The sequence below is a fragment of the Colletotrichum spaethianum genome, assembly GCF_022836535.1.
Source record: "Colletotrichum spaethianum MAFF 239500 DNA, contig07, whole genome shotgun sequence".
NCBI classification, from domain to species: Eukaryota; Fungi; Ascomycota; class Sordariomycetes; order Glomerellales; family Glomerellaceae; genus Colletotrichum; species Colletotrichum spaethianum.
The window spans coordinates 1-13,658 of record NW_026054777.1 but is presented as its reverse complement, the minus strand read 5'-3'; the positions used below and the strand labels follow the sequence as shown (position 1 = coordinate 13,658).

At 47.8% G+C, this 13,658-nt stretch overlaps 2 protein-coding genes across 2 annotated transcripts; both read right to left on the bottom strand.

Annotated features, from left to right (window-relative positions):
• Positions 1–1,767: 1,767 nt before the first annotated feature.
• ColSpa_03446 (uncharacterized protein) lies at positions 1,768–2,821 on the bottom strand (the record flags this gene model as incomplete). Its single annotated transcript, XM_049269658.1, has 2 exons — positions 1,768–1,809; positions 1,931–2,821. The coding sequence occupies 2 exons, from the start codon at positions 2,819–2,821 to the stop codon at positions 1,768–1,770; spliced, it is 933 nt and encodes a 310-aa protein (XP_049125615.1).
• A 7,755-nt stretch (positions 2,822–10,576) lies between these two features.
• ColSpa_03445 (ankyrin repeat domain-containing protein 50) lies at positions 10,577–11,531 on the bottom strand (the record flags this gene model as incomplete). The annotated part of the gene is made up of 2 exons (XM_049269657.1): positions 10,577–10,593; positions 10,787–11,531. The coding sequence occupies 2 exons, from the start codon at positions 11,529–11,531 to the stop codon at positions 10,577–10,579; spliced, it is 762 nt and encodes a 253-aa protein (XP_049125614.1).
• Between the last annotated feature and the right edge of the window lie 2,127 nt (positions 11,532–13,658).

Genomic DNA, 13,658 nt, shown 5'->3' with positions numbered 1-13,658 from the left:
GACGAAGGGGTACTTTTCCCTTGTTGTCGACTGCATTAATATCGGCGCCAGCTTTAATCAACACCCCTGCTGTTTTAACTGAAAAGCTGAGCCTTGATGCGTGGTGAAGAGGTGTTTGTCCCTCCTTATCGACTGTATGAACATTGGCGCCAGCTTTGATTAACACCTCTGCTGTAACTGAAGAGCTGAGCCTTGATGCGTAGTGAAGAGGTGTTTGTCCCTCCTTATCGACTGCATGAACATTGGCGCTAGCTTTGATTAACACCTCTACTATAACTGAAGAGCTAAGCCTTGATGCGTAGTAAAGAGGTGTTTGTCCCTCGTTGTCGAGGGCATGAACATTAGCGCCAGCTTTAATTAACACCTCTACTGCGACTAAAGAGCTAAATCTTGATGCGTGGTAAAGAGGTGTTTGTCCCTCCTTATCGACTGCATGAACATTGGCGCCAGCTTTGATTAACGCCTCTGCTGTTTTGACTAAAGAGCCGGATCTTGATGCGTAGTAAAGAGGTGTTTGTCCCTCATTGTCGACTGCATGAACATTGGCGCCAGCTTTGATTAACACCTCTGCTGTAACTGAAGAGCTGAGCCTTGATGCGTAGTGAAGAGGTGTTTGTCCCTCCTTATCGACTGCATGAACATTGGCGCTAGCTTTGATTAATACCTCTGCTATGACTGAAGATCTGAGCCTTGATGCGTGGTGAAGTGATGTTCTGCCTGAGTTGCCACTTTTGTTGATATCAGCTCCCATACCAAGTAAGAAGTATACAATAGCTTCGTTATCCCCCTCAGCGGCGCGTTCCAACGGGCTGTACCCGTGTTGGTCAATTCCGTTAACTTCTGCTCCATATTCAAATAGAAGCTTCGCGAGGCCTACTTGACCAAGCCTTGAGGCGACACTTAGAGCCTCAATGAGATCTTGATTGCCCCTGATGGGATCAGGTATGGTGGTGAGACATTCGGTCTCAGTTAATAGCCCATTCTGGGTTCCCAAGTCTGGGATCTGCCTATTGCCAACAGAAGCTGTGGTATTAAAGCGTTCGTCCAGAATGAGCTTTACAGCACCTTCTTGTTTCTTCTCGGCGGCACCCACAAGGGGACTACAAAACTTCTCCAAGGCGAGAGACTCAGATCTCGCACCCAAACCAAACAACTTCTTCATGATATTTACTAGCCCGTGTTGTGCTGCAAAGTAAAGTGGTGTCCGGCCCTCCTTGTCTTGACAGTTGACGCTTAAGGCAACATTACTGCTGCCATCCGATTTTGGCGCATCATGAGAGTTCTTTCCATTTAGCTCTGTTTTTTTGCTGATGCAGCGTAATAGTATATCAGCTGTCGTTTCATGGCCTTCCTTCAATGCTACGAGGAGAGGGTACTGGTAGCGTCCTCCTTGAATCTCGGGATCAAGATCTCGACTCAGCGCCGTCTGAACCAGTATCGACTGGCCTCTTTCGGCAACAATGTACAGAATATTAGTTGAGACAGGCTCATGCCTTCGAACTCTGTGTTGCTCCAATACGTTATTCAGCTTGATCCATTTTTTGACCGGAAACCCCTGAAGTAAGAAATCATCTTGTGGGATTGTCTGTGCCGCTGCATCGGCATGAAAGAGGACCATAATTGTTGCGTAATCCAGGAATGGGAAGCCGTCGGTAACGCTTTGCTTAATGCGCTTGGAAGCCGCTTTAGGTGTTTTCAGAAGAAATTCATCCTCAGGGAGCTGAGCTGATATGTCTACATTGTTGACGTACACAAAACAGCAATTTTTTAGTCGGTCGTGACTTTGATTTTCGAAATCGGTGCCCAATTCTGGCCAAAGCTTCCGTAAACCGTTGTCCTTGAGCAGAAAATCTCTCACTGATTCGTGGATGAATTGAACCGTCTTTTTCTTTGCCTTCGTTGTTTCTGCAAGCCCTTTGGACGAACTTACAACGAAACGCTCCATGGAGTCCACGGTGATTTCTTCCGAATCCCATTTTCCTAGGGTTTCGGGAGAATGTAATCCGGATAGCAAAGCGAAGTAGTACTCCTCGCTCTTCAAAGGTCGTTTGGAGAAGAGGATCCACTGGATAGACAGGAGCAGATCTTCCATGTTCTCGTTATCTCTCGTCAGGATGTCTTCGAAAAGGTCGCTCAGTCCTGCTGGTAGCGCCTCCAACCTCGATTTGACTGCAAACATCCGACCTCTTTGGATCTCCTTGTTGAGGATGTCGATAACTAAGACGACCCACATGAAAACCCCTGAAGCTTTGCGAAGTATTTGATCCGTTAGGTCTTCAGTTTGCTTTTTGGTCTCAGTTTCCAGCTTGTTTCGAATGTACTCTTCCAAGTCTTTCTCGTGGCCGTCTTGGGACTCCAAGGTAAGTCGCAAACCGTTCCGAATAGATATATGCGGATAGTGGCGACTAGAGAAACAAGTGTAAAGCTTGAATCCTTTCTTGACAGCGAGCTGACCAAGCTCTTCAAAGAACTTGACCATCTCTCTGACTTCTTCCTCGGCACACTCGTCGAGTGCGTCAATGAAGCAACTGATCTGGCGTTGTCCGAGTTTTCGGATTGCCCTTTTGAAAAGCTTTTGTAGGAGGCGCAACTCCCAAGGAAAATAAAGTTCCTCTGTCAAGAGGCTGGATTCTGCTGTGTCAAGCACTTCTTGCAGATCCGGCAATGTCTGCAACAGCTGGTGGAGAAGGGACCGGTACATTCCAATGGTTGTTTTTTCGATTTCCTCGCCTCTTGCATTGAAGAAGAAGTGGATGACAGTAGCATTGGCCGCGAATTTTTTTACTTTTCCTCTTTTCGTACGGTCCATGGCAAACTTCATGATTGTCGATTTTCCTGCACCAGGTTTTCCACTGATCCAGAGAAAACCGTGATGTTCTGAGATCTTCTCGGGATCTAGCCAGTCTTTGTAGCTCCGGTGATTGGTTAACCACCGGCATGTTTTCCCAAGGGCGGATTTGATATTTGATTGGCGATTATCGATCTGTTCGAATTTCAGAGACTCCAAAAGCTCTTTCCGACGTGATACTTTATCTGTGAGGATGTAAGCAACACTCTGCCTGTATCGCGAGTAACGCACTCACCGACAGGGGACAAATTGGGATGTGCCAAAGGGTTCTGGGTCACTTGTGTGGGTATAGCACAGAGGAGCTCTCTTGCATATGCAGCCGCAGTTGCAGCCGCATACTCTTGCCATTTCTTAGCCTTGTGAGAATCCGAGTAGTCGCAGATTCCGCGAATGGCCAGACAAGGGAAAGAATCCATCAAACCAGCCGCTTCCATTTCAAAACAAAGAGGGTTATGGTCATCCGCTAGCTGACGTCGCGTAAGGCCGTGCTTCATGACTTGATCTGCAGAGGCAATGACACCATAATGGATCTTTGGATGATTATCGGGCCTTCTCGGTCGATCCAGAAGTTTTGACACCTCGCATTTGGCGCAGGTATCTTCTCCTTGGGTATGATCATATGCAGCATCGAAAAGTCGGTCCAGTTCATCTGGTAGTTTCGTGAACGGGGCAGACGAGGGGTCGCGTTCCTGGATATTGGCAAGGGTTGCAGAAATGCGGCTCGGAAGTGAACTGTCTTCGGATCGCAGCTTAGCGACAACCGCGAGAAGCTCCCGCGGAGGCTTGTTTATGAAACCTGTTTGCTGAAACCGGCCGGCTTGCACAGTCTTGCCAAAGTTATACGGTACTATACCCGAAGAAGTCGTTGTTGGGTGGCTGACCACAACATCCCCAAGCCGTACGTCGTGCTTGTCCGGAGCACCGCCTCCTATGCCCACCATAAGTCGAACCTTGATCGAGGGAAAGCTCCTACGCATGTTTTCCGCCACAATCGCGGCTGAAGTTGTACCGTATTGACCGGAAGGTAAACAAGCGATTACAATGTTGTGGCCTCCGATGTTTCCAAAAGTATAGCTGTTTTCATCGCCCGGTGTTCTTGCAAGTGACTCATGGAGACCGTCCAGCATTAATCTCGCAGCCGTCATCTCCTTGGGAAGCGCGCATACCCAGCCAACTGTGTAGTCCTCGCTCTGGAAATTCCTCTGCACCTTCAGTCGTTTCGTGTCGGGCGCCTTGCTGTCGTTACTGCTGTCGCTGCTTTCACTACTGTCGCTGTCGTCGCTACTGTCCTCGTCCGTGGAGGAAACCTCCCGAGGTCTTTTCGACAATTTGGGTCGCCATTCCTCCTCAGATTCGTGAGACTCCTCGGTTTGCGCTCGCTCGGCCATGGCCGTCGCCGTCTCAAACGCAGTCTTGGTCAGTGTGGACGATGATCCTTTAAGTTGGTTGCCAGTCGTGAGAGGTTCCGTAGGATCGTGGGATAACTCGGGTGATTATTGCTGCCACCCGGCTGACTCTGCCAGGGGGTCTCCGATTGAGAGCTAGCGAAGGCAAAGAAAGGTTTGAGATCTGAAGCTCCGGTTGTCGCCTGTTGCTCGCGCAATATAGCCTGACGAAAGCAAAACGCGCTCTAATGGTCGATGTTTTTGATAGACGGTTTGCTCCAGATCAGGCTGGGCTAGGCAACATGTTCCGCGGCCCATCTGCCTGTAAGGATGCAGCCCTCTTGTTCTCTGCACCGTCGCTCAGCAAATTTCGCGGCCCGACTGGGCATACTTGGACGATGGTGCATGACAAAAACGGCGCCTAATTGGCTTGAAAGAGGGCATAGCGGATTTGGCTACCAAAGTGTACCAGCCAGGATGGTTGGCGGATACGAAGGTGCAAAGCAGTGCGGCACAGCGTGCAGGTGATCATCCTTGCAGGGTCCTATTCCTTGCTTGACTCCGTAAGTCAGCAATGACTTGACCGCCTCTGCCTCGATGTCGCCTCGTTCGATTGATCTGGAAGAATTGCCTCACCTAAGAAAGGGCAATATTTGTCGGAACCCCCGCATCAGAGCTGTCGCCGTCGTCAAGGAAACAGCGACAATCTTGATTACACAAAACTGATCATTTCCTCATGAACTCCAACAACTATCAACAACACAGGAATCTTGGTCTCCACAGATCATTCATTTTCTGCAAGATTCTGTGCGCTGCATTATGAGCCCTCCGACAGGACTCAGAGACACATTCCCTGTTCTGGTGACTGTATGGGAACCTAATAGCTGTGCAGTCTAGGCGGCTGTCATCAGAAATAGAAGCTGAAAACAAGGCGAGCTATTGTCACTTATGAATTGTTCCATATCCTAGTTTACGCACTGAAGCTTTTACTACGTGCTACTAGGTAAACCTATCTCCAGGGAAGTGTAGCACTCTGTACAACTCGGTTTGAAATAGGAGTCGGTTTAATCGTCTGAACAATCTAAGCACATACAATACACCCTGAAAACATCCGCATGTCGGATTGTTGTCGCAGATGCAAAACTTTGTGCTTTTACAAAGTGCATGTTTCACTATATTCTTGGAAGATTTGATCGCGTCCCTGGACTTGTCTTTGACACATTGGTCAAGTGCGCTGATGAGGTAGTTAAACATTTTTGGCCTAGCTTCTGGACTGTCCTTCGGAATAAGCATTTAATAGTATGTATTTACATGGACGAGGATTCGTGTTGGCTAAGGCGTTCCAGCCTGGCTTAACAAGAACCTCTTCAGGGTCGGGCAGACTTTGGAAGAGTTCATATAGCAGAGAGCGGTGTGTCCCCAAGGTCGATTTGTAAGGTTCTTCGCCTCTGGTGCTGGAGCAAAATAGCAGAATTTTCGTGTTTGTAGCCTATTTCAGAGATATATTGGAACGGGGCAGGGTTTCCTGCTCCTATTGTGGTGGTCTTTGCGTTTGGTTTCTTTGACGTCTTAGCTAAGCAGGGTCTGATCAGGGGTATAAAAATCTCTATGACGTGGAGGGACTGAGATCAGACAAGCACAATCAACACACACTCATAAGACTTTTCTGCGCCCAAGGGAGCATTCCTCTGTCTTCTGTGATGACCACCACCCTGATCGTTTCTACACAAGAACTTTAGAAGTCTCTACTTTATCCATGGCGTTGAGGCTAAGCCTGATCAGGGCAGATTTGATCTGATCGGGACAGCTGATTTGTGACGGCTTGAAGGCATCTTGCGTAGCTATAGGGGAGGTTGTGGTTGTTCACCGCACCGCACCGCTCTCTATAGACCTGATCACCCTGAACGCTTTCAATATCTAGCATGACCAAAAAGAGTCTTCATGACTGTTGGTTTTCTGGCTTCAAGTTTGCTAATGGCCCATTTCTAAACACAATGTTCTGTCTCTTTTCGAGGGTTCTGCTAGTCTTCAATAGTAAGGGTGAACAGAGAGTTGGCGCTAAGCGTTTCATGGAGCAGACTGTATAGTAAAAAGTCCAGTACTAATCTGGTAGAATCCATGGACTCTGCTAGCTCTTTTCAACGTTTGACTATTTTTCATCCATTCTTTTCCAGCAGTAACAATAGCCCGGTGCGCGCCAAAGGAATGAAAGATCAAAGTTTGTTCTCCATGTGGGAGCTTTAACTGTCAAAAGCTCAAACAGCTCAGATTCAACCGAGACTTGTGCTCCACCAGGAGTTCGCTTCTGCCTAGTCTTATAGCCAGGTCTACCAGACTCTCGCGTCTTGGCCCTGTCTTCGTGGCATCGGTCCGCTGTCAAGAGAACTTGAATCGTTTGCTCCTGAGAGCCTTTGTCGTATGCAGCCTCTTCGGCTACTATGGCTTCGTAAAGGGCCATGCGATCTTCCCCAAGGGTTTTGTTATGGTCTGCTTTGTTCTCAATATTAATACATTCAGCTTTGCATATCTTTGCGGCGACTAGTATCGATGTCCAGCCATCTTTGTCATGAGCGCAAATGCCGGCGCCAGCCGTGATCAACGCCTTAACAATTGCTGAAGGACGGTGCTGACATGTCTCGTGGAGGGGCGTATTGCCCTCATTTTTGATGGCTTGAATATTGGCCCCCTCTTCGACCAATATCTGTGATATTGACGAATTAGAATAATTGAAGGCCTCGCGTAGCGGCGTATCGCTTCCGATGTCGGCCGCTCCGATGTAAGCACCTCTCCTAATCATTTGTTATACTATTGCTGGACGGCCACATCAACAGACACAGTAGAGTGGTGTGCTTTGGTAGTTTCCAGCTTGATTGGTGCCCGCTCCAAAAATCAAGCAGTAGTTCTACAGCAGCTTCTTTTCCTGCTCTGACAGTGCTTTCAAGTGGCGTTTCACCAAAGGAATTGACTCTTTGGATGTCTGCGCCGCAATCAAGCAGGAGAGGTGCGATGCCTTTATGCACCGTCTTAATGACGACACTTATTGCGTTCTTTATGTCTTCCTGGGCTGTGGTATTGTTAAGTCTTGAAGAAAGACCGTCAAACTCCCTGGGTTGTCTGTTTGGGATAGTCCTGATTACTAGTTATTCCCCGCCACCATATTGGGCTTCGAAAGTCGATATAGCCGAGACACGGCGAAGATGCTCGTTCTCCAAGCACCTATAGATTAAGAGCCTTACCACTGCTCCCTGTTTCTTCTCAACGGCTTGAAAAATTGATGTGTGACCAGTTTACCTTGACCGAGAGTAAGCATTCGTGCCTACGTCAAGCAGCTTTTTTCAGCTTCATCACCTCGCCTCGTTATCGCCTCGTTTGGTTGCTCCGCATCAATTACTGTTGGTATCACAGGATACTGTACAAGTACGGATTTGGGTATCGCAGTCACTTGCTGTGAAGATTGTCTGCGAAGGTAGTTGTATTAGAAGGAAGCGAAAGGTGAAGCTGAAGGTGGCCGTCGAGAAGATATTGCTGGGTGGGCAATCAGATCCGTAATATCTGATTGGTCGACGAAGGAGGTCACCTGACCCCTGCCACCCTTCAGCCACTTAAGGTTGAGGATATTCCAACAATTACATCATCTAAGAAAATGTTATATTGTGTTTGTAATAATAACAGACCACACCCGTCGCCATCATGGAATAATTTACGGCAGCCTTGATAATCCATGGTTGATTCAAAATACTTTCCACGAGCCAAAACGCCAACGGTTATCCACGACGTAAGAAATCGGGTTTCCATATGTCCTTCGTTTTCCCCAAGATCCTTTGAACGGAGGTTTGCGCCCTCCGACGGTGTCCAAAGACAACGACCCCTGTTTTGGTAATTGCGTGCTGAGGCACCGCAGCTGTGCTGTCCCGTCGCTTGTCGTCAGATATATGCTGGAAAAAAGGTGACGTCTTTCCCCAGACTGAGTGGTGATTCTTTTTGTTGCATGTCGTCCACAGATCACTCTCCGCATTCCAAAATGTGCTGTCTCCCAAGGTACAAGTGCCAGTACTGAGCGCATCCACGCTGCTGGCGGCCTTTTGTGAAAGCGCCTCCAGACATTGCATATGTGCTGCTAGGTAGAACCTATCTTCCGGGAGAGTGCAGCACTCTATACAAACAGGTTTTGCAAGAGGCACTGGCTTAATCGCCTGGCCAATTCCCGCACAGACACCAACAACATCCACGTGCTGGATAATATTCGTCCACGAACCAGCCAAGCACTCTGATCCGGAGATGTCGATTTCTTTGAGCTGACTGCCCCTATCCGGTGGAGAGATGATATCCATCAGCTCTGAAGCGAATATGAGGCCTCTTTCTGGTCCTAGACTAACTTCACGCGTTTTAACGATGTCGGTATTGATACGGAGGACAAGCTGGCCTAAAGTCTCAGCCCCATCTTCTCCGGATTTGCCAAGGACAATCAACGCATACTTTTCTTCTATGGCGTCTACAACAGCCTGATGCCCATCCGGGCCTGGTATTGCAAAGGGTATAGGGCTTTGAGTGATGTCCTTTTGCATAGTGTCTATGAAGTATTGGTGGCACATATGGAGAAGCAAACTTAACTTTGGTACTAACCACGCTTGCTTTGTTTGCGAATCGATAACAAGCGCTACTAGTCGTCGGCTAGTTCGAATAGCTTTTCGGTAAATTTGGGGAGCATCAAATCTAAGACGATTTGTAGTATACTCCAAGACATTCATGCCTTGAATTGCGAGGCTGATGGGCCCAGCAGAGCCGTTGACTTGGCCGCCAAATTCACGACCTTTTAGTTGAAGGGTCTTTTCCCGTCCTCTGCTACCGCTCCAACCCATTGGCTTCGAAGAACCAAGAAGCTCGCGCGTCCCTAAAAGCACATGTGCGACCTCGAACCAGCCAACGAAGCATCTTGACTGCTGTAGAATAGACGGTGTATCAAGCTTTGCCCAGATTTTCTTTGTTGATTCTAGCTTATCAGGCCGAATCCAATCCTCTTCTTCGTTGCTTACAGTTTCAAGATGCCATTGGATGCCGCGGCTTCTTTCGTCATAAGCAACTGGAACAAGGGCAGTAAGGAACCCGAGCATGATTAGGCCGCCGTCCATTCTATGGTAATTCTCAACAGCTGCCATGTGTACCATTTGTTCAAAGGATAGTTCGAGACCATTTCCCCAACGACGCTGAAGGTGATGCCAAACTATCATGCCGGTGCTGAAGAGTTTTGTCCAGCATATTGACGCACCCTCTGGCGACCAGTCTTCCAATGGCTGCAGAGCATACGCAAGAAGATGAGGCTGATTCCCGGAGAATTGTGCCGTTATGCTGCTTCTTGATAACATGAAGCCTTCGTTCTGGCCTTTCATCTTTTTCGGAAATGGTCTCAATGCTGAGCAGATCCAATTGATTGCATCAATAAAATCCTGTTGGTTATGTTCGATATCTTGCATACGAATAATAAAATATTTCTTTGCAGAATGGAAGATAGTAGCGCTTGTCCTTTTGAGAGATTCAGACGCAGCAGCTTCGTCCTCGGTAAAGTCGGTGGCAACAGCCTCTGGCGAGACGACTAACACAACACCCTGACTAACCAACCGCAGGGCATCTAAGCCTAAGCTTCCCCAATGTTTCTCTAGAAACTCACCACAAGTTGTGTGTTCAAAAATATCTGTGCTGCCAGAAATAACATCGCATTTAGAAAACAAAGAGATAGCATGCTCTGTGGATTCCAATGGTGTTGCACATTGGATTTCTTCCATAACATAGGGTGCTTCCCACTGGCAATATAGGTAACCCGTCCAAGGTTTCTTATTCATGGCAGTGTTGGGCTTGAAGCACAACCCCAGCTTGGAGAGAAGACATAAAGCTCCAGTCCGACTTTTCTTACTGAAAGTAGACCAACTGGACCTAAGAAACAAGAGCAGATCGTCTGCCGACTCTTGAACCCACGAAGGTTCAAACGCCGCACCATAGTATGCCAGTATTGTAGCAAGCTCAAGCTTGTTCTGCTCTAGGGCTAAACTCAATGCTGTTTTGCCGGCCCAATCGCTGAGTTCGATATCAGTTCCAGAAAGTAGAAGAGCCTCGGCGTCTTCATCACACTTCTCGTGTATCGCAACGTGGAGAGGACAAGTCAGGTCGAAGGACGTAAGCTTCGTAGCCAAAGCAAGTAGGGGCTCCCTTCTGAAGAGGATATCGCGATCCCCTGTATCACTAGCGAAGCTTATTTGATTCTTTGCGGTGCCGTCCAGGGTAGACGTTGAAAAAAAGTTAGCGAGCAGCCGTCGGGATAGTTTCTCGCTGTTTCCCATGAGAAAGTTGATCATCCATCTTTGGGTACTATTGGTAGCCAGAACCTTAAGGGATGTTGCGTAAGACTTCATCAACAGGCCGATAGATACCACAACCTTATCCGCAGAGTCTGCCTCTTCAAGAGACTTGTTCCAGGATGGGTCTAAGTTGGCATCTTTCTTCATTTCTTTGATTAGTTGGATCATCACGTCCATTAAATCATCCATAATTGGAGCTGGACTTAGAAGGAGCTGGACAATTTGTTGATGATCTCGTGATCTAGCCCAAGAAAGTGGACTTCTTTTGGCATTGTCGGATCTTTGCCAATCCACTCGGTCATCAGAAACCAGTGACAGAACAATATTGTAATGTCCATGTTCAGCAGCTAATGATAGCGGTGTACGGCCTTCGTTGTCTCGAGAGTTCGGGTCAACACCATCGGCACCGAGAAGCAGATTGACAACCGCAGCGTGACCGTGCTTGGCCGCCCAAGAAAGAGGCGTCCGGCCCATCAAGTCATCTCTCAGGTCAATTCGGGGGCTTTTGTGACTCGACTGCAGCATGATCAGGACGATAGCGCTGTGTCCTTTGTCTGCTGCCCAGGATAAAGGGGTTCGTCCTGTCTTCGCAGGTTTCGAGTCGATCTTGGCCCCAAGCTCGAGAAGTTTTGCTGCTATCGTTTCATGACCATTCTCAGATGCCTTTGAAAGTGGTGTACGGCCAGTGTTGTCTTTCAGGTCATAAGGTACTGAGCTCCCAAGAAGATCTAGTGCTATTTTGGTAGCACCTCTTTCAGCTGCCCAGTACAAAGGGGTTCTCCCACTCCCGTCTTTGGATCTCAGGTCTGATTTCCCGCTTTCAATTAAAAGCTTTGCAAGACTGAGATGTCCATTCTCGATAGCCCAGGATAAGGGTGGTTGGCCTGGCCGAGATTTGTGAGCTGATCCATAGTTCAAGTGGTCCAAAATCTCATCTAAGATCTCCATTTGGAAAGTTGCCTCGCCAGCTTCGGCCCGCTTCGGCGATAGAGTGAATGAACCGCTTTCCTGTTTCCTTTAACCAAGGCCGCAAACAATGGATAGCCATGGCGCCCGCCTTTGACGTCTATCTTTGAAGTTTGCTGAAGTTTCGTGTCAATGAGCCTCCATAAGTTCTGATCGGCTAGAACATAGAGGAGGCTTGAAGATGGTCTATAATGATACGATTCGTCCGGTGCAAACAGATTATGTAGGTCAACCCAAAGTTTGGCGTCGAATTGACGAACAAGGTCTTCTTGCGGTACAGTGGAAGCAGCAGCCTCAGAGTGATAGAGAACATTATCTGTTGCGTACTGCAAGAATGGAAATGCGGATTCTACTTGCGACCGTACGATCTTCGAAGTTGAATCGAGGTTCTTTGCAGATGACCCACCACGATTTTCAATGCCCATGATATCGAGTACATCGACGTTCATGTATTGATAGCAAAATTTGCTCAATCGGTCGTGACTTCTGTTGGTGAATTCGTCAAGATTTCCAAATTCCGGCCAGATGTCGAGTATGCCATTCTCTCCAAGGAGAAAATCCCTCACAGATCGGCTGATGAATTGTACTTCTCCGTCAGTTTTAGATATCTCGGCAAGTCCTTTCGAAGAGGAGATGACGAATTTCTCCATGTAATCCTTGCTGGTTTCCTGGGTAGTCACATTGCCTACGCCATCGGGTCGCAGACCAGACTGAAGCGCAAAGAAGTACTCATCAACCTTGAGTGGTCGCCGAGCAAACAGTATAAACTGCAGACCAAATAGTAACTCGTTCCGGTTGTCGTTGTCGCGCGTTAACATGTTTTTGAACATGTCGCCTAGGCTATCTGGCCAAGCTTCAAGTATATTCCCTACTGCAGGTAGACGACCGCGAAGCAGCTCTTTGTTAAGAACATTAACGATCAATACGGCCAAAATGAAAACCCCAGATGTCTTTCGAACAATATCGGATACAGTTTCATTGTCGTACTTTGACGATGGGAGGAGTCTGGTTTGCACGTATTCTTCCAAATCTCTCTTGTGTCCGCTATCGTCGTCTAAAGAGAGTCCCAGACAATTTTGGTAGTTAATCTGAAGATAGTTTCGACTTGAAAAGCAGGTGTAGAACTCAAGGTCTCGCGAAACAGCACTTTGTCCTAGATCTTCAAAAAATCTAACGATTTCGTAGGCTTCACTCTCGAAACACTCATCAATGGCATCGATAAAGCAAATTACTTTCCGCTCGCGGCCAAGTCTTGCTACTGCATCAGAGAAAAGTGATCTTAGCGTTTGCAAATTCCACGACAAAGAGCCGCTCTGAGGTTGGTCATCGATGATCCTGTTGAGCACGTCTTGAAGGTCCTCGAATCTCTGCAATAACTGGAGCAGAAGCGACCGATACATGCCTTCGGCTGTCTTTTCAAGAGCGACTCCTCTGGCATTGAAGAAAAAGGATATTACCACTGTGCCCGAGCGAATATTCTGTCTCGCACTTTCAAATGCAAATTTGATAATAGTGGATTTTCCCGAGCCAGGGTTTCCGCTGATCCACAAGATTCCATGATGCTCAGGAAACTTTCCAGGATCCAACCAACCCACATAGCTGGGATGGGTATGCAACCATCGACAACTATTGAGAGTGGCTGACTTGATGTGGGCGCCATGGTGACCAGGGTGATGGAACATCAAGGACTCAATTACTCTTGCTTGGTACTGCAATTGTTGTGATTTGTCTGTCAAACGTTAGTACGGTCAGGTCAGAAAAGTATTGCACATGGGTGACCACTACCAGACGACTTGAGATTTCCAAACGTCGTATGGATCTCTTGTGCAGGAATCGCCAAAAGTAGCTCCTTCGCGTATGCTGCCGCGGTTGCAGCAGCATAACGTTGCCATTGCTTTGCTTTGTGGGAATCTGCGTAATCGCAAATTCCCCGAATCAACAAGCATGGAAAATGATCCATAAGCCCGGCCGCTCCTATCTCAAAGCAAAGCACATCAAGTTCTCGCGCTATGCGGTCTCTAATTTGGCCATTCTTCATCGTCTGGTTTGACGAAGCAACAAGACCGTGGTGAATCCTCGGGTAATTATCTGGCCGCATGTCTCTTTCGA